General features: G+C 44.6%; 1 protein-coding gene across 2 annotated transcripts; it reads left to right on the top strand.

Moving 5' to 3' along the window:
- The first annotated feature begins 288 nt into the window (after positions 1-288).
- bcl3 (BCL3 transcription coactivator) lies at positions 289-21,434 on the top strand. 2 transcript variants are annotated; one of them, XM_035422324.1, is made up of 10 exons: positions 318-385; positions 829-1,554; positions 3,362-3,509; positions 10,735-10,843; positions 16,545-16,746; positions 17,797-17,885; positions 18,243-18,320; positions 18,993-19,160; positions 19,767-19,887; positions 20,119-21,434. In XM_035422324.1, the coding sequence occupies exons 1-10, from the start codon at positions 334-336 to the stop codon at positions 20,595-20,597; spliced, it is 2,172 nt and encodes a 723-aa protein (XP_035278215.1). In that variant the 5' UTR covers positions 318-333; the 3' UTR covers positions 20,598-21,434. The 2 variants fall into 2 exon arrangements, with proteins under 2 accessions (XP_035278223.1, XP_035278215.1); XM_035422332.1 differs by having other exon boundaries at positions 289-1,554.
- Positions 21,435-21,530: the final 96 nt, after the last annotated feature.

Here is a 21,530-nt window from a genome sequence, read left to right on the forward strand (position 1 = left end):
ACAAACTCTACAGTGCAAACATGCCGACACATATAGACTCGTGTTCCCGAATTGTTACCGTTTTGTAAAAAATAAAAAAATATATCCGGTCTTTAAAAATGTAGGCTACATAATTAATTGTATAATATTTATCTAGAGTTTTTCTCGTCACTTTTGTAGTGTATGCCAGGGAAAACCTCTTCGCTGCTTCAGTGACAGAGAGAGAGAGAGCGAGAGAGAGAGAGCAAGAGAGAGCGAGCGAGTGAGCGAGAGAGAGAGAGAGATAGATTAGAGTAAAGGACGCACACGCAACTGCTCATTCCTCTTGCACGTACCGAACGGACTGGTGTCTGTATGTGCTGTGCATTGCTTTCAACTGGAATACGCTGGAGCGAAGCCTACACAGGTCAAACGAGATTTTGATTATATTGTACAGTGGCGATAATCAAATTTTCCTTGATGATATTCTTTTACTGGGTTGTACTGCTTTCTCGTATTTACTTTAGGGACTTTTTTCCTATTATGAAACTGCTACTGAATGTTCAGTGAGTTAGGGCTATTCCAGTTCTCTCAGCATTGGATTGTTTGAACTCAACTTGCTAAGTGAATGCAGCTGAATTGAATTGGAAGAACTCCATGAATGCTGGAATAAGAGTGTGAATCCTATTTCAAATTATTAATTTAACCCACTCTTTCAAGTTGGCTATTGTATGGTTTATGGAAATGGATTTTTGGTCTACTGATCACTTTGGGAGGTATTCCCACAGTAAAATACCTAAGCTGATGCCCTAAAATATCAGACAACTTTAAAAAAAATTTTTTAAACAAAGTCGAATTACGACTTTGCAGGTATTGCTCCTTCAAATCTAGTTGGACTGGAGAACATGACCACGAGCGGTCAGCAAACTACTGCAACGCCAGGGCCTCTAGACCTGAGGACTAAACGTCGACATGGAAAAGTCAGCGAGGAGGATGGAGTGAATCATTCTGAGTCTGAGAAGGCCCAGAGTCGCAATGGTAACTCCATGGACAATGCCAAGGTGAAGGTTGAAGAAATGTTTGTTCATTCGCAAGGGGGCTCTGGCAACAGCAATGGTACAAGAGAAGCAGCCATCGAGCCTCAGCATCCTTCTAGGTCAACGGCAGTGCCAAGTGTCAATGAGAGGGCATTGAAAACAGACCCGAGTCTGGGAAATAATGACTGTCCTATGACGCTTGATCCTAGGTCTGCATCGCTCTCTGGAACTTCGTCCTTAAAATGTGAAACTGACGGCAGCACTGCAGCAAACTGTGAGTCAAGGACAATGGACCAATCCGTCTCGAAGCTTCCTTTCAGAAAGCGCCCGTTTCCTGCTGGACAAGAAACGAACGGTCCATCGAGGACGCCCCCCGGGAGTGAACTCCGCCGGCCCCCCGGGAGTGACGAAGGTGCGAGCCGCTGTCCGGCGAAACAATCGAGACGAAGCGCGCCCGAGTCCTTGGGCACCCGGCCTCAGGCGCAGCCGCAGCCTGTCCCTGTGAATGGAGCGCTGCCTATGGACCCGTATCGCCATATACCGACAATCGCATCATATTGTAAGTCAACAAAAAGAGGTGGTGAATGTCCTGTTGAAACTTTTCTGTGCATGTTTCATAGCAAATGGCTTCCATTAGTCAATTTCAGAAAGCTCAATTATTGGTTACGAGGAAAATTCTGAAAAATACTGGCTGAAACCTACACCTTATAATTTGTATCATGAATGGAAATAATAATAATAATAATAATAGTAATAATAATGTTTTTATTATTATTATTATTATTATTATTATTATTATTATTATTATTGACTTTTTTTGTTTTTATTGTCAGTGGAAATATAAAATTTCCACTAATAAATGTTGTTAGAACCAGTTGAGAGGGACAGCGGTGTACCAAAGACTGCGCAATCGGGGCAGTCCCAACTCATTGTATCAGTGCAGTTGTTGTGAAACGTCTGCATCATTCTGTAGTAACTCGGGAATGACATCCGAGTTCACTGATTTACCTAATGTTGCGACACGAAACGTTGTTTTCGATTCGCCAAATATCACAGCGTCCAAAGGTTATTCGTCATGCTGCTGGCTCACGACTGTTGGTGCGCGTCCTTGGCTTGTGGATGCTGCGTTGTTGCACAACACGGACCAGACCTAACTGGGCATTTGCTCTTTGCCGAGCCCTTTTTTTTGTTTCGAGGCTGATAGCTAAAAATCACTGTTTCTCTTTTCAAGTATTTCTTTTTTCATAGCTCTGTTAGACTGCGAACATGACCATGCAGTCACACATTTCAGAAGTGAGGCAAGCAGCACCGATCATTTTGGCTTGGTGTTTCAGCAAAGGGCCAAGTAGGAAGTTGTTTGGTCAACCAAATACCTTCATGGTGTTTCTGAGGATAAAAACACTGTGATGGTATTCTGATTTGCACAAGGCTTTAGAGACCCACAAAAGTTGTAAAAAAAAAACAAGTATTTATAGACAGCACCTAGTGGAAGGAAAAGGGTAAATGGACTGCATTTATATAACGCTTTTATCCAAAGCGCTTTACAATTGATGCCTCTCATTCGCCAGAGCAGTTAGGGGTTAGGTGTCTTGCTCAAGGACACTTCGACACGCCCAGGGCAGGGTTTGAACCGGCAACCCTCCGACTGCCAGACAATCGGTCTTACCTCCTGAGCTATGTCGCCCCATAGCGAGACCGTTTTCAGCTGGTGTGAAACATTCGGGCCAATGTCTTTTCAACATTGTCGCGAACTGCTGAGCGCGGTACGCACGGCTTGTTTTTGTGGGTCGAGCGCCACAAATTCTCAGGATGAAATTTATGACAGTGAGACAAGACCCCAAGATAGGTGTCTCCGCAGCTGATTGATCAGTGTTTGTCTCTGGTGAGTCCAGTGTAACAAACTTGTTTAATGTTAAACGATCTACAACCCTGCGGTGACTGCACAGTATACAAGCTTTGCGTTGTACTGTGATGATAAATTTGACAGTCAAATTAAATGTTGAACATATTTCTTAACTGACTACTGCAGCAACAGGCTCACTGTATTGATATTACATAACCCATTTCCTCTCTAAAAATGGATCATGTGTAAAAACAAAAACAAAAGTGCCATTTGTTTCATACATTTGCAACGGGCAAAACATCTGATTGCAGCTGGTTTTTCATTTTATGGATGTCCATCAAATAAATATCATGTAATTGCGATTAAAAAACTGGATTAACTGTGTGAAATCTCATAAATCTAATATAGGTTTTTGTCTGAGATGTTGATTATACCAGCAAACTCACATCTGTACTTCTTGTCGTGTGCCTGTGTTTGGGAATGAACTTGCCTAACAGCACGTGCTTGTGCAATTTCTCACCAGTGCCTTACCACGGTTACACAGTCTTCCCCGCCCCCGGCCTGTTCATCAATATGCCCGTCACCCCCCTACCGTTCCCCGTCCCCCCGCCGACAGAGCTGGACCACCTGTCCATAGATGTGGTGACATGGCAGGACGAGGATGGTGATACGTGAGTTTTTGCCTTTTCTGCTCCCCAAAGTGATTAAAACCACGAAAGGACAAAGTAAACTAAAGAAATGCACAAAAAATGCAGATTGATTACAGTCTATCTCCTGGAAGTTGTTTTGGTTAGATGAATCAATTACTGATGTGGTTTATCTTTCAGAAGGTTTATGTTCTAGCGATCTGTGGGTTTATTTGCAAAGCCTGCCAGTGGCCTATCAGGGTGTGTGATTCTCACAGAGGTGGAAAATCCAGGTTCCGAAACTAATAGTCCTCCCCGGTATTTTGTTCCAGTCACCTGGATTTGCTAATTTGCACAATTCTTCAACCAGTAGGTAGAACCAATAACTGAAATCAGCTGATTGAGTTAATGGGTGGAAGAAACACATGGCAGGACTTTTACTTGCTTACGTGGTCTTGATTGGACTAGATTGGCCCTGTTATGTGCAATGAGAACTATTTTAGATTCTTGCGAACGTTTCTAACGACCCACCTGCTACGTGGGGAAGCTCGGGGGTTTCGTGGTTGTAAAGCAAGAAAATAAACTACAGAAAGTGTGAGTTCACTGTATTCAGTTTGGGTGTCTGAGGGGAGATGGGGATGTGGGGGAGGGGGGCAGAGCCAGAGATGTATGTAAACCACATGTGCCCACACACCTACATCAGCACACACGTACAGGCATGAAGGTGAAACTCATAGTTACATAGTTGTTTTGTTTTTTTGCATTGGTTTTCAGTTTTTTTTTTTTTCATTATGACAAACAAGGAGAATTTTCTGTTCTTCACATCCGGAAGGAAATGTTTGGACCAGTAAGATAAACCATTCAACCATGAAAGAAAAAATTTTGATCTTATAACAACTGGACCTTTGTGACAACTGGAACACCGTATGTGCTCCGGTTGTTACGCAGTGTTTTTCTTTGATTGCAAATATTTGTGATTTGTGTTGGTGCAGAAAAACATCACAACCCTTCTGCGGGGCATTGATAAAAAGATTTTTTTTTAAAAGGGCAATGTAAAAAACATAAGCGGGTTAGCATGTGCGGCTTGTGCAGTGCGCTGCAATTTTCATGAGCCAGAAGAACACAAACAATAGTTGACAAATACCGGCCTCCCGCTGCCTGGCATGCTGTCTGCGGAATGAAACTTCAGCAAAAAAAGAAATTCCAGTATTACAGACTACAGTACCCCCCCTCCTCATAGCCCCCCCCCCCCCGACCAGACGTGTGTTTTTGCTCTTGCGTCATAAGGGTGTCGCTCGCTGCTTTCACTCTGTCCGGTTCTCACCGTCTCTCAGCCCCTGAGTTTCGGGAAGACCTGTGAGAGCGCAATCGGATGTGTGACTGTGGTTATTCTCAGGTGTCTCTCTCTCTCTCTCTCTCTCTTTCTTCTGTTCGGTTGTTGTTTAAATGAATGAGCTGAAAACCCAAACATCCGCTCTTCATTTCCTCCCTTACCGCTTTCTCTCTATCGCCTGTCCCCAGCCGCTCGCTCTCTCTCTCTCTCTCTCTCTCTCTCTCTCCCCTCTCTCTATATCTCTCTCTTACTCTCTGGCATTTGTCTGGCCTTTTTTACTGTTGTGCATACAGTGAGTGAGTAGGTCAAACATGCGTGCACCTGCCATTTGTCTGTGGATGCATGCGTGTTGGAATACGCTTCACGGTGAGGTCCCTGGTCGGGTTTCCAGCCCTTCTGTGTGCTGGAATGGGCTCAGACAGTAAGATTGTTTGTAAACTGAATGTCATGGGAACATCATTGCACACAGCCAGTCACGATGGCAGGATACGGCCAGGCACATCGGCCAGTGAGCGTGCCCAGTGTGCTGTGAGCGCAACAATCCGTGTCACTGGAACACCAGGGCATGCTGGAATTCCCAGGCTCTGACTACAAAGATAAACGGGGGGGCAGCGTTAGCATTTCAGACGTAGCGAGTGAACGATTAGGAGCAGGGGGGAGCCGGCACCGGGCTTCCTCTCTCTCTCTCTCTCTCTCTCTTTCTCACGGCGTTGCTGGCGAGAGGCGATGCGTGAAACTGACTGGAGCTGAAAGGGGGCTGTGCCACTCCCAAGCCCTGGCACGCACTGGGGCCAGATTTCTGGTAAGCTGTGCCATGCTGCCTGCCAGGCCCCCTGAGTGCGCTTAACCTCACCCTCCCTCGGCTCGAGGCCGCCGACCGCATGGGATGCGCGGCCTCCTGCACCAGCAGCCCCTCCCCCCCCACCTCCCCAGCCCCCCCAGCCTGAAACAGGAAGCCGCGCGTACGCCATTGCCACAGAGCCCTCTCTCCCACCCCGGGGCTCCTGCGTCAGCCAGCTGGGGTTATCTGGTGCTGCGGTCGACACCGCTTCCAGGAACAGGAGAGCAGCGAGAGTTTCGTGTTGAGAGAGACAGAGAGAGAGAGAGAGAGAGAGAGAGAGAGAGAGAGAGAAACGGAGATAAAGGCTGAGACTGAGAGAGGGCAGACAAATGCCAGAGAGAGAGAGAGAGAGAGAGAGAGGGAAAGAGAGAGAGGGAGAGAGAGAGGGAGAGAGAGAGAGGGAGAGAGAGTGTGCAGTCTGACGTTACTCAGAGATGAGGTGCTAGGACCGACCCCATGGGAAAGATGCTGAGACTTTGTGTCACAGTTATAGCACTCAATTCAACACAGAGCCATCATACAGCATACATCACTGCAGCTTCCACTCCTGTTCTAATAGCAATAACTAATAACTGGCACCTTGAAGCCATAAGCTAGGTGTCTATGTTCTAGTTTTGAGGCTTTTGACAGTCAAACCCCAAGCTCATCATTACTTTCAGGAAGTATTCCTTTTCTCTCTTACAGTATTTCAGTTCTGAATTGAAGCCTTTGTTTATTCTTGTTATTTAGTGTTGATGACCAAATGTACATCTGGTACAGTAGGCGGGCACTTTTACTGTGTTGCCCTTTCCATTTATAAAAAAAAAAAAAAAAACTTTTCTCAGTTTCTTGTCCACGAGTGACTTGCAAGAAAGGAAGCACGTGTTCAGCTGTACTATAGCTGCTGAGGCATACTGATAGCTGGCCGGCTCTCACACGTCCCTGTGAAACAGCAGTCAAAACTTGAGTCCTTGCGGAAGAACTCCTGAATGTGAATTCATGCTTTCACTGTTTTTTTACGTCTTTTTTTTTTAGCAAGCTCCCTGTGCCTCTGATAGCAGCATGGCTCTGTTGCAAGCTGCTTTAGAGTTACTTCTCTTGCTTTAGTTGGCAGGCAAATTACAGGTGTCTGCTCAACCAAAGGGGGGGGGGGAGGCTGGGGGGTTAGAATCTCTGTCGCAGCTTCAATACTATATCCCCCCCCCCACCCCCCGCATGTCAGGCACAGTGAACAGGGGTGCCTCCCAGACTCTCAACACCAGATGCAACATTAAAGTAGGAATGGCTGCTTCAGCAGGACGTGCCACCCAACACGCAACCAAACGTTATCATTTAATTGTTCACTTGATCTTTATTGTGGCAGCTTGCCAGTCATTCACAGGCCGCGGTCAGCCTAACCACAACGTGTTCTTTCCATTACATGAGAAACACACAGTTGTTCCTTTTTTCCCATCACTTACGCAGTAGTGTGAGTATAGCTTTGGTGGTTTCTTAAATGTATTGAAAATGAGCAAAAAGTAACATTTGCTTAAACACTCTGCTCAGTGTTAAGGCTAAAATACAGTGTAGTTGGATGTAATCTGCCCCACGGGTAAGGCCGCATTCCTGTTCATAGCAATACCACAATAAGCAGAACTGCCACTAGGGACATACGTGTTGACTTATAATTAGTAATGGTGCAACTTAACTGACATAACCACAATAAGGGATTTCCACTGACTGTGTTAATGAGCTCCCTGGGAAGGCCTTTTCTGTGGCAATATCAGTGGTATGTATGGAAGCTTTTGTAGATGACGCATTGACACCATACAGCTGCTGAGGCCATCAACTGATTTCTAAAAATATAGAGACACTGAGGCAAGGAGAAAGCTTCAATATCACCTCTTAGTAAACCGTGGATTTACGCTGTTACTAAAAATGTCAAGGCGTGACTGTGGTTTTTCCGTGAAAATTATTTTTCTTATGGGAAGCCTGTTCTCATTACTGTAATATGTGTTCAAACTATGGCAATGTCACGAAAGGTAAAAAAAAAAACAAAAAAAAAACACCAGAAAAAAAAAACAACTTAAAGAAGCTTACAAATATTGATGAATACCAGTTCTCGGTTTTGGTCTCCTTCAGCCCTCAGGGGGATTGGTGGCGTGGTGGTGTTTCGTTTGCTTGAAGGTCAAGGGATCAACACATTTTCATGCTACAGTATCTCAGCTTCACATGGAGCCGTAGGGTTTTCCCCTTCTGGTCTCTGTTCTGGTTCCTCTGTGACGTCTACCTTTGGCCGTCCGCAGCTTCTCCAGGGGACCTGCACTTCCGTCAATAGCCTTCCAGAGGTTCACTGGCTAATCACTTTAGTGTCTCGCCGCCTGTGTCTTACCTGCTCTGTTTCATTTGTGTGTGTGTGTGTGTGTGTGTGTGTGTGTGTATGTTCTGTGGTGGGTTTGTTTACTCTGCTCAGGTTCACTGTGTGGGGGGTGTGGGGGTGTGGGGTTGCATGGGTGCTTTCAGTGAGAATGTTAGCGCTTCTTTCTCTGAGCAGCTGCTGGTGCTCTCTGTCTCTCTCTCTCACTCTCTCACTCTCTCTCTCTCCCACTCACTCTCTCTCTCTATCTCTCTCGCATGTTTTAATTTGCTTGTGAGTAGAATATGCATATGCAGAGATGGTTCGAGACTTGTGTGTTGGGGATGCAATCTGTGTTAGTGATGGGGAGTACATGTGTCTGCTTTAAAATGCATGAGGTTTTTATCTTATTTCTTTTGTTCTTATTTAGATTTGAAGTGTATGTTTAGGCATTGCTGATGCTCTGATTGGTTGCAATACATTGGTTGTCCATGGTTTCTCTCTCTCTCTCTCTCTCTCTCTCTCTCTCTTTCCTCTGTCTAACACCTGAAAACCTCCCTGGGATGCAGGCCCCTTCATTGTATTTTGTAGCTGGTGTGAGGTTTAATGAACAGGATAACTGAGACCATCGAAAGCAATGCAAGGTCATTTATGTGATCCATCCCACAGCACGTGTGTACATTTATCAGGCAGATTGATATCAAGGAACAATTTCCAAAACACTGTCAACAGAAAAGGTTCAGACGTGGGGACAGAAAGTACTAAAATGTGCACATGCAATGCTGTATGAACCCGCTGAACACCTCTGAGAGCCCTCGTGTTCAGTTGTTTCAACAATTTCTGGCTTGCTTCCTTCCTTTTTCAGAATGGGCTTTTCATTAGAAGAGCAAAGCGAACGAGAGAAACAGAGAACACACAGAAAGCCCCTGCGGAAGAAGCCGTAATAATAATGATTATTATTCAAAACAGAAAGAACCACACTGTTGTACCTCAATACCGGAAATGACATCAAACCAGGCTGGCTGTTACTGGAAGCTGCCTTAGAAAAAAAAAAAAAAAAAAAAAAAAAAAGCTTGCAAAATTTTCATAAGAATCTCCCTTTTTCTCCTGTGTTCCAACTTTTACCTCTTTTTCACTTCAGCACGAGAACGCGAGATACAATGAGATAAGAAAAAAAGCGTCCCCGGTTGAGGTTAAGGTGAATTTTCCTCCGCTTTGATGCAACGGTTGCAGCCCTTGATGGAGACTAGTGCTGAGTCATACAGGTCAAACTGTCACTCATGTCACTCAGACTGCAGAACTGGTGCGTAGGTCAGACGGTCTGTCGGTCTGTCGGCCTGCTGGTCAGTGAGTCAGTGGATCAGGAAGGCACTCTGTCTGTCTGTATTAGTGTGTCAGCACATTAACAGAATATTGGAAGATTTTAGCTGTGTTTCCTATTCTGTGGAAATAGTTATTTATTAATTCCAGAATGAGATTCACATACAGGTACATACCTTTGCATGCTTCCTCAATCGTCTCTGCTTGCTAAATTACCTCTTTAACTTGCAGTGTGAAAGTCATACCTGGTGTACTTCTGTGCTGGGCACCAATAATTCAAGAAGAACCATATCAGAGTTGTCTGTTCCAATTTTTTTTTAATTGTGTGATCGATTGCTGTGGCTTCTTAGTTTGCCACAGGACCAATAAAGTGTGAAGTTTAAGGTGAGAAAGAACATGTTACTTTATATTTGCAGCTCATTTATACAGTAATAGGCCTAAATAAGATCAGGCTGTAATACAATGTACTACATTAAGTACAGTGTATTTTGGGAAACGTACGTTGGTGCAATAGCATAATTTGTTGTTTGCTAAAGTTAAGCAGTGGGAGCTGGATGGAGTGAAATCCTGTGAAATAAGGACACTCTTATGTTAGGAAAGTAACAGATGCGGTCTGTCATGTCAGATGTTAACATAAAAATTTGGACTATTCAAAACTGAAAAAGCTTTATAAACTCAAGAATGTTCCAGCTTCAAACACACACCCATACACAGTGTGCACTGAGACTTGGGTCAGACATGGAGGTGTTGTGTTCTTGTGTAAGTGAATGTAAGCTTGTGTTTGGCCATATTGTGTGTGTGTGTGTGTGTGGCCTCTGTGCACTTATCGTGTGCTTGATAAAGCTGTTAAAGTGAAGCCCAGTCACTTTGTTCCACAGCCTTTGCCGAGGGGTCGTTCTGTTTGTTCACGAAAACACAACACAAGCGTTTCTGGATCAGTGCTGATCTGCTGAGCGAGCGACTAGTTTTCCATTTAAAAATTAATGGTAAATGGACTGCATTTATATAGCGCTTTACAATTGATGCCTCTCATTCGCCAGAGCAGTTAGCGGTTAGGTGTCTTGCTCAAGGACACTTCGACATGCCCAGGGCGGGGTTTGAACCGGCAACCCTCCAACTGCCAGACAATCGGTCTTACCTCCTGAGCTATGTCGCCCCACCAAATAATTAATCCAAATATCGACTCAAAGATTACTTTTCTCCTTTTCTGGTGGTTGTCTTCAGCGTGCCATTGCATTTTGGGGTTCGTTGACGTCAACTTCCATAATTTTTTGTGCATCTTGTTGCAGTTTGAAGTATTGAAGCTTTATAGTTCAGTGTTGTTATAGGTGACCAGTTTGTACTTGTTAGTTACTCTCTGTAAGTGCATTGTGAATGTATGTTTTGTTGTTGTACTAAAGTGTGTTATGACTGTGTGCATCCAGTTTGTGTAAAAGTGTGCGTGTGTGTTTTGCTGCTCCAGGGCTCTCCACATTGCAGTAGTACAGGAGCAGGAAGATCTAGTTCACAGACTGATCTACACTCTGGTCCAGGCTCACAAAGATCTGGACGTATACAACAACCTGAGACAGGTAAGAGCCTCATGCAAATATACGTGCACACACACACACGCACACACATGCAAGCGAGCTCCCGTGCACACACGCACGCACACACATGCAAGCGGGCTCCCGTGCACACACGCACGCACACACATGCCAGTGTGCACATGCAAGCAGACACGCACACACACACATGCATGCACGCACATACACATGCATGCAAACATGTACGCAATGTTGATGGGAGTAGTGAACTACATGTAATTAAACTAGTAGTTTAACTACATTTTGCAGTAGCTTGCTGGTAGTTCAGCTACATTCACATTTGCATAGTGATTCAAGTAGTTAAATTACTTTTTTTTTTTTTGCCATTTTTTGTGTAGTTAACTACTGAAACTACAAAAACTTTTGGGCCATAAAAGGAAAGGAATGATTTTTTATTTTTATTTTACCATTGCTTCTCTACTGTAATTGAACCCCCTTTGACCAGTTACTCGGCTAACTGAGTAATCCTGCTTGGTGTAATACCCCCACCTGGACTCTAGTTTCTGGAAGGCAGGTGTCTGACTGATGGACATTGTATACAAAACCAAAGCTGACATTCCTTGCACTTTCCCATGAATAGTGGGGTATTTTATTTTTTTGGTTTATGTATGACCTGTGAACAAGTGGGCACTTTTTGCAATAAACTCAATTGAGTGGCATTTTTTGCTGGCATGTGACTTTTTTGTATTATATTTTGTTATAATTTTGTATCACATGTACATTGCCAATTTGATCATTTTTTTACAAAGTAGTTTGAACTACTGTTTCTAAGTAGCTTTAGTTAACCAAACTGGATTTCTCCCTAGGGTAGCTTTGCTATAGTTCAACTTCTTCCAGTGTGAAGTAATTGGTAGCTTGCAAAGCTATGCTTTCAAAGTAGCTTCCCCAACACTGCATGTACACACACACACACGCACGTACATGCACACATACATACATGCACACGCCCACAAACACACACACACACACACACACACAGGAGCGGAACACTGGTTAACACAGGTCAGGAATCAGGACACAGGTGCTTGAATTCAGTCAACATTTTCCTTTAACTTTGACTCAGTTAAAACTCTGTTTTTACCGCTTCTGAAACACATTTTTGCGAGTTCAGCAATCACCAGAACAAACAAGCCACCCTGTCTCTGAAAAAGAGACACAAGCTGTCTAATGACTGCATTTAACAGTGTCAGAGTTAAGGACAATGTCCCATGGGACCCAGGCCGGCGCTGGGAGGGCTGAGCGGCACGGGCGCATGAGCTCGCCACCCGAAGGCCATGCCCAGACCGTGTGATTCGGCGGAAAGATCCCGCGCCATTCCCCGCTTCCCCGTTCCTCACGCTCCGTTTCAGAGGAGTCGAGGGGGAACAGGAAGTGGAAGAGCCCTGCTGACTGACAGTGACGCCGGCGACAGCCGCAGCTGCAGCCGCGCGGCGAAAAAAAGGAGCCGCCACCGCCGCCGCCGCCGAGGGCGGGTGCGTGCCGGCGCGCCGCGGTAAAAACCGGCCGTGCCGGTTCCCTCGGTGCCCTCCCGTTACGCTGCATTCCTTCGCCGCGCTGCGACGGCGGCGCCCGGAGAGAACCCCGCGTCCCCGACTTTCAGATTCTGTTTCCCCTCCTGGCCGCGGCAGCAGCCCGAGCGGCAGCCGCTTACCGCCGAACCGCACGCGCCTAACCACACCCCAAAAAATTACCCCGCTCTTCTGTTTTTATCAAAGAGACAAAGCAGTTACCAGAATTAACGTCTGGATTCGCTTTGCTTTTTTTTCTCTCTTTTTTTTTTGGCCTGTGCGATATCCTGTCTTCACCAAGGTGTTTTTTTTTTGTTTTTTTTCTTCATTTTTTGAACCTTTTTTTTTGCAGAAAGATAGAGAGATTTATGAAAAAAGTGCATCTGTGCTCTGGTGTAGTTTTTGGCTGGTGTACCTTTCTTGTTCAGTTCCTAAGAACATCCTCTGGCAGTACAAAAAAAAAAATCTCAGCCAAGAGCTTCAGGGTAAAAAAAGATATTTACTGCCAGCAACAAGGCGACACAGACCGAATGAGGAGCATAAATGCAGCTTGATTTAAAACGTTTGTCATTGTATAACTTACACTTTTTCTTGGCAAACACAGCTTTTCAAAATTAATGTTGGTGAACTGTGTTGGGGAAGTTACATACCTATTTGTTCAATTCCATTTAACTGAGATATTAATATTATTATTAATAATAATAATAATAATAATAATAATAATAATAATAATAACTTATTTTGTATGGCATCATTCCCACAATAATGCAGTAAAAAAAAGCATGAAATGCAGCTTTCTTTACAGAAATAATAAAGAGCCTGTTTAAAGACACATTTAAATGAATACAGGACTGTGTAATAGCCTACATTGCCTCTAATTCTAGTGTTTTGGAAAGTTTTACTATTGCTACCGCTGGCTGTACTGTTACAACTGCTCCCGTACAGTCCTTTGATGCCCGCTGTTGAAACTCCTACTCATAACGCTGCCGTGCTGAGCTCACACAGAAATTCAACATGGCCACTTGATTTATCGGGAATTTTAATGCCGCCGTTATCGCCCAATCGCTTGTGCTTGCCGGTCCTCACCGTGTTCGATGTGATAACGCTTACAGTGTGTGCGCTTCAGGATCCTCATTCCGAGAAGTCACATGACAGCCCCCCCCCCCCCCCCCACCCCACCCCCCCTCTAAAAAAAGCATTGCTGCAGAGGTTCAGAGGGTAGAATCAGGGACTTTCCCTCTTTCTCTCTCTCTCCCCGCCCCTCTCTCTCTCTCTCTCTCTCTCTCTCTCTCTCTCTCTCTCTCTCTCTCTCTCTCTCTCATATCATTTGTCTTCCTGCCACTTTAGCGCCCTCCCAGTGCTAATCTAATTTCATATACAGTTGTATTGGTACAGGGTTGTGTACATTAAATGCGTTGTCTGTAAAGATTTCAAATTATCCAGTCAGTGAGCCCATGCAGTGGGCATGTGTTGTCAGGGTGCAAGTGTTGGGGCTGGTAAAAAATGTTTAAAAATCGGAAAGAATTTTAAATGAAGGATGAATCTTCTCTCCACTTGCCTGTCCTCTCATCTAGCTTTGTTTCCCCCTTGATTTAATCTCACATTTCATTGGAATGTAAAACTTAGGTCACAGTGCAGGGGAAAGGGAAGGGATTTTCCCTATGTAATCCGGTTCTCCCTCTCCACCTCCCTCTCTTTCTCTCTTTATCATTCCCAGCCCTTCCTCTCCCTTGCCCCCCCCCCCCCCCCTCCAATCCTACACCATTCACGGCCCTCCCCTTCTTATCTATTTAGTTTACCGGTCAGCATTTCCTTGGTTTAGTCATTCTGGAATGATTTACAGGAAACCAGTACTAGTTTAGTTTTCTTAGTTTCTACTAACATGGCATTAAATTACGTCAGCAAGGCACTGTAAACTTTGTTTTTTAAAAGTAGTGTGTTAGAGAATATTACTATCGTATATACTGGTCTTTCATATTGTAGTGTGGTGTGCGGAAGGTTTAATGTGATACTATGGCACAGGCTGGTAGTATTCCAGTGTGTTCTCCATGCAAAAATCCCCTTATTTACTTGTTTTTCTTTTGGTCTATCACTAGTCTACCACTATACATTAGTGTGTGTGTGTGTCTGTGTGTCTGTGTGTGTGCGTGTGCATGTGTGTGTACGTGTGTGTGTGTGTGCGCATGTGTGGGTGCTTACACATATAGGCTGCATGCATGTGTTTATGTCAGTGTCTGTGATGTGTGTGTGCGCGCGTGCGTGTGTGTGTGCGTGTGTGTGTGTGTGTGTGACCATGAAACATGTGAAAGTAGGGGTGAGTCAGAAGGGATTCAGGGAAATAGGAGTGTTATTTTCGCAGGAAGGGAGGGCCACTGGCGTTGTGACACCAGAGGAATTTCAGAAACATTTTCTTTCTCTTTCGAACCGTTTAATAGCTGGGCTTTACAGGAAGAGCCCTCCTCCCCCACGGCATCACCTGAAGCCATATCAGCTTTAACTGCACCTGTGCTTTTTATTCACATGACCAGGAAGGAGAACCAAAACATCCTTACAGAGATACACTTTTTTTGGGGGGGTTTTTAATACTTTCTCCCCGAAGTAGCGTAGTATCTGAACAATCATTGCAATTAGATGGAAGTGGCGCTGATGAACATGAGGCCTTTCAAGATTATTGAAGATTATTTTTTTATTATTGTTATTATTTTTAAAAACTCATTTTAGCACAACCGTCTTCCACGGGTTACTGCTCATACGATTAATAACGCCTGAAAACACCCTAATCATTACATGCCAAATCAAGTTTTTGAAAAATGTGGCAAATGTCTTGGGGAATCCCAGCGTCAATTCTGCACTGTAAGCTGTGTTTTGTTGAGCTGGGCTGCGCCATCGCAACTAGATTGTGAGTGATAAAGGTGGTAGATAATACTAGCACCTCCACAGGCCAAAGTGAGATGATTTCTTTTGGTTGTTGTACAGTAGATCTTTGGTTCAATTGTGTCTTTGTTACTTTATCATTGTGGTTCTGGCCTTTAACTGCTGAATGGGTTCCAGGTAAAACAGTTTTTGGAAAAATAAAGACCATTTGTGATTAGATGTGATTTGAACTTAAAGGCTCAACGGGTTAGTGCATTTACATCTGGTAATATTAAATTGAAAAAAAAGACAATTATTGTGTTAATGTTGTGTAATGTATATAGGCTTGAATTGGGTTGGCCATCCTAAATATGAAATACTTCTTACTTCATAATAAAAAAAAAAAGAAAGGGATACTAGGAAGCTGACAATAAATAGAAGGGATATGAGTTTCATTACAAGTGCCCATCTGAGTGTGTGTATGTGTGATTGGTCATAGGTGCACGTGTGTTGGTGTGAATGTGGGTGTGCAAAAGTGTATGTGTGTGTGCATGTATGTGTGTGAGTGTTCATGAACGCACGTGTGTGTATGTGTGTGTGTGTGTGTTTGCATGTGTGCATGCGTATGCTTTCTTGTTCCCTGCTCACATACACATGTACTACGTCACTCATGTTATAGTATTCACATGACTGCCTTTCACTACTCGGAAAAAGTGTCATTCTATCTGAGACCAGGAAGTCAGAGTGTCAGGGTTACATATGGCGTCTCCATGCTCTCAGTTCAGTGTTAATGTACAGTAATTTATGTTTTCAGCTGTGTCATTTTACAGTGATTTAGTGCTTCAGTAGCGTGAGTGTACAGTATTCTTGGTTTTAGTGTGTTTCCAGTGTTCACCTTAAGACACTTGGTTACTCCCTCTTCTACAGGTCACCTTTTCCTCTCTTTCAGATTCAGAGTTCAAATTTCATATTCTTTATCTATGCTTTTTAGAAGGAATTTCCAAAGCGTATCACTTACCGGAAGCTCATATATTGGAATCCACCCCCCCCCCCCCCGCCCACAATGTCACTCTCTCAATTCAGACTAATTGAAATGAGCCTGGTTGGTTTATTGGCACAGCAATGTAGTTCTATTGCGCAAGAATTTAAATTACAAAATAGCAAGAGCATGTTCTAGAAGCAAGTATAGCTGTGTCATTGAACCATACTGGAATATCCCTCCCCTTTGCCAGTTGTAGAAGAACACAAGCACATGGATAAATATGAAAATATGCGCAGATCGATTACAAGATCTCTCTTTCTCTCTCTCTCACACACACACACAGACGCCGCTGCACTTGGCTGTGATCACCAACCAGGCGGGCCTGGTGGAGGTGCTGTTGCGGGCGGGGTCGGACCCCGGGGCGCTGGACCGGCACGGACAGACGGCGGCCCACCTGTGCTGCGAGCACGGCCTGCGCGGGTGCCTGGAGCGGGTGCTCACCCATCCCTCCACCCTCCTCTGCCTGGAAGCCCGCAACTACGAGGGTGAGTCTCCAAGCGCGGGCGGGGCCCCTCTCCCCCTCCCCCTCCCCCTCCGGTCTGACGCGGTCAGAGAATGGGCGGAGTTTCACTTTTTTACAGCCCTCCCTTCCCACGCCCCCAGTGACGACGCGCTGGACGAGCCACGATGAGGTCACACAGGGCTGGGCCCGCCTCCCGCAGGGGGAGGGGCTAAACGCTATGCTGGGTGGGAGAAACTGCCATGAAGAAGCATTTTTAGCTGGAAGTGAGCTTCAGGTCATGAGCAGCATGGCCCCGGATCATGTTCAGAATCACAGCTTAAAATTGGCTAGAACATCTATTGTGGAAGTAGGATTTCAGTCAGCAGTTTATCCCTGTCCTATTGCTCAATAATCACATCATGCACGTGTATGAAACCACACGTTAGCTGAGGTGGAGGGGCAGAGAACAATTTTTTTGCCAGTAAAGTTGGGTTGAGACAGACAAGTCAGGAATTTTGCCGGGACACCAGGGAACCCCCCTGCTCTTTGCGGTAAGTGTCATGGGATCATGAATAACCACAGTGAGTCAGGACCTTGGTTTAATGGCTCATCTAAAGGACAACATTTCCTACTGCACAGTGTTCCCATCGCTGCACTGGGGCTTTTTATTTGACCAGATAGTAGATAAACCCCTACTGCCCAACCAACACCACATCCAGCACCAACTATAATGTTCCCAGGAGGACTCCCATCCAAGTACTAGCTAAGCCCACACTTGCTTGGCTTCAGCCATTTAGCAGGAGCAGGGTATGTGGTGATATGATTCAAGAATAAAGCTACCATATCAATTGTGTTGCAGTAAAGCTTATTTTGTAAATACTGTTTTTAATATACAGTGCCTGTTAGAGCCATTACAGTTTGTTCTATTTTCAGCCTTTAGTTTCTAAAAACTGCAGCCATATGTACCAGGACTGACCCACCTGTCTCTCTGACCTTGTTTTCATGTCAGAATATCACGATTTAATCTAGCACTGTGAATATGGCCTTGTGTAGATTCCTGTCAATCATTTGTTGGGTTTGTCGCCCCCTGCAGGACTGACGCCTCTCCACCTGGCTGTTCAGAATGGGAACAAGAAACTGGTCAAGCTGCTGCTTAACAGCAGAGCTGACATCGATGCTGTGGTCAGTCTACCCCTCCTCCTCCCTCCCTTTCTCCCTCCCTCCATCCCTGCTGTAGTACTCCTACTCACAAGCTCTTCATTCCCTGTTTCAGGAAGGTTTTCCCGTCTTATTACTTTCATTAATTGCTTGTTTCTTAAATTGCTGTTGCTTGTTTCTTTTTTTAGCTTCTTCAGTCACTACAGTTAGCTGCTTCAGTCTTTATGCCATATCTGCATGAAGACTGAAGCAGCTGACTAACGTTATGCTATTTCTTCCTGCCACCTTCCTCTTTCCTTCGTAACTTTTACTCATAGGCAAAGTATGTGTTCCTGCGGATGAGTTTAAATCTGCCTCTCAAAGCTCCCCCTCCCTCCTCAGGACATAAAGAGTGGTCGCAGCCCCCTCATCCACGCAGTGGAAAACAACAACATAGAGATGGTCATCTTCCTCCTCGAGGTGAGGCCCCATTAGCAGAGATATGCACTGTCTGTGTGTGCGTGTGTGCGTATGTGCATGCACACGCATGTCTCAGCGCATGCACGTGCATGTCGCAGCGCATGCGTGTGTATGTCTCAGCACATGCGTGTGTCTGTCTGGACATGCAACTCGCCAGCTCTGGCGAAGAGCCAAGTCGACACCTCCATATTTAACCAGCCAGCCCCACGTTCTGTTCTCTCTGTGCTACCACTCCACTGCTGGTCAACACCTGCCCCTTCCTCTCTCTCTCTCTGCTCTGGCCTAGTACCCAATCCCATTGATTCAGTGTGTAATATGTCATCTCAGAGTGCCTGAACTGAGTTATACATGCTTCCATTTGTATTAATATTTAGATATAATGTAGTAACAGTAAGCATAATAGTGCTGTCTTATGATGGCAGTACGTATGACATCTTGCTTTTATGTACGCACATGCCTATGTGTATGTATATCCAAAATTCACACACACACACGCACACACGCACACACGCACACACACATCTGTACTAGACCACAGTTCCCAGCAGTACCACAGCGTACTTGTCTTTTCTGGTCTTTAACGGCATAATTGTCACGTGCATCTGCGTGAAGCACGCGGCGAGGTGTGCGCAGGCTGTTAAAAACGCTGTCCCTCTGTCACGGTTCCCTCAGAACGGCTGCAACGTGAATGCGCAGTCCTACAGCGGGAACACGGCCCTGCACAGCGCCTGTGGGCGGGGCCAGGTGGAGGTGGTCCGGCTCCTCCTCAGGAACGGGGCCGATAGCAGCCTGAAGAACTACCACAACGACACCGCCCTCATGGTGGCCAAGAACAAGAAGGTGAGCCGAGGGTGGAAGGATCATCTGGGACGAGAAGGGTTGGTTTTTGGGAGCAGGGTGAGACTCGTAATCCGGACAGACTGCTGCTGGACTGCAGGGTTGGGTTTGATTGCGTTTCCATTTCGGTCAATTACCAGAAAAAAAAAAAAAAAAACGGAATTCAGTTGAAGAATTGAAAATCTTCTTAAATGAATTGATTTTCAGTTAATTTCCTGAATTGACGAGTTGAAACAGAAGTGACACCAACCCTGGTGGAGACACAAGCTGATGAACTGGGGGAAAGGGGTTGTTCATTAAGTTCATTATGGTCATTTACTATGCTAGGAGGAAAAGTGAATGTATTAAAAAAAAATAGACTTGCTCTGATTTTGTCCCTGACATTATTTCTGTAGCGGCAGGCAGTCTTTCCATGATTGTTTCTTTCTTTTGTAAGCACTTCCCTCTAGTGGTTGAAACACGCAACATTTTCTGTCAGTTATATATTAATCAATTAATTCATTCATTCATTCATTCATTCAGTCATTCTTTAATACAATTTTGCCCTTGCATTACCATAAGACAATTCAGCCAATTGGACAACATCAGAATCCTTCTTTTTCTCATCAGGTGACAGATGTGCTGCGTGGGAAAGGGTCCCGTAGCCAGAACCCGAAACCGCTGGAGGGTTCTTCTGAGCCCCCCTCCCCACACAGATGCACACCACTTTCTCAACAACATAGTGCTAATGGTGAGTATAGCATTCTTATACTCATCTAATCACCCCAAGTTCATAACAAAAGCAGATATGCGCCAGAACTAGGTGTCTTCTCCAATGACCTGTGACTTCATAAACTGATTGTCCTCTAATGGTATCACCAATACTGAGAGGTGCAGTTTCACCTTCCTAAAATGTCTTGTATTCTGTGGAACGGTAGGTTTTGAGAAAGCTCTCACTCTTCTTCTTTATTTTTGCTCTCAGGAACTCCAGTTCCATCTCCGAGCCACACCCACCATCGCTCCCCATTAGCCACCCACAGTGCCTCCCACAGTGCCTCCCACTCTCCAAGTGCTCCTCCTTTCACACAATCAACTGAGAGCCAGCCTGGAGAAAAAGAACAACAACTGCAGTCTGTGGTTGTGCACCCCAGCATGACAGGAGACCACAGTCAGAGGCTGCTCTTCCAAAGTATGCCTGTTCCACCAGTGTGCAACCCCTACCCATCTTCCATATCAGATTGTCACATGAGTGCAATTATTCCCAGTTACAGGTATAATTTACATGACCAAATGACAACAGTTTCCGTGAGAACCTGTTATGGCCCAGACAACCTCCCCTACCTAGTCACTCATCATGCCTCACGATTTAACCATGGCCAATCCCGTCCCTCCAGCCACTGCAGTGACCAATCAGATGCATCTACCATGAGCATTAGCAGTGACGGGAAAGGTGAAAGTTGACCTTGGCTAAGAGTAACAGTTGACAGGAGCTTTGAATCCATTCACTTACCTCAGTTTACAGAATTTGTAATGCGGCACTGTGAACACGTGTTCTTAGAATGCTACATTCCATGCACAGGGATGTTTTCTGTTTTGTTTTGTTTTGTTTTGTTTTGTTTTGTTTTGTTTTGTTTAGCTACTTAGGGACTGAGTCAGGAAGGATTTGATCAAAAAGCAAATGCGTTCAGAAAATGACTCTGATGTCATGACTGAACGCCAGACAGAATTTGGTCGGATAGTATCAGACTTGAAGGACGTACCACTGAAGAAGGTTAATGTAGCCTAAATGGAGCTTGTCTGCATTGGCAGCAGTTACATCATGTGATTTAGGCTACATGTAAACCTGCTGTATGTCCAGTGTATGCACAGAATTCAGAAGAACATTTTCACATGCTCCCTGTATTTATTTCTAGAACCTCACATGTTGATATTTTGTGTTTAATATGTAACCTTGGTTTTTTTTTTTTTTTTTTTAAACATGATTTTTACAGCCCACATGATATAAAGAGGTGCACTGCATTGAGACTGAACAATATTTGTCACGCATATGATAAATGAGTTGAAACTTGCCTTCATTAAAGCCTTAAAATTATCCATTAAAATGTATTGGTCAGACCAAGGGATCTCTTATTTATTTGTATACCAAATTCCAAAATTATTACAATTTTTTAAATTACATTCCATACATTTGTATTCTTTATACAAATTGTGTAAAGGTTGTAGCTAATTTTATTACTGTGTGTGAATATGCATATATTTGAAATGACTTGAGAATAAATATTTTTTATTACATAAAAAGGATTTGCTCTGCTGACTGGGATTTCATTATGTGTCCCCCACTGTGGTCATCACATTTTTCACTGTTAACATATTTTCTTCTAAATAATGCATTTC

This window comes from Anguilla anguilla, chromosome 1, assembly GCF_013347855.1.
Source record: "Anguilla anguilla isolate fAngAng1 chromosome 1, fAngAng1.pri, whole genome shotgun sequence".
In the NCBI taxonomy this organism is placed as follows: domain Eukaryota; kingdom Metazoa; phylum Chordata; class Actinopteri; order Anguilliformes; family Anguillidae; genus Anguilla; species Anguilla anguilla.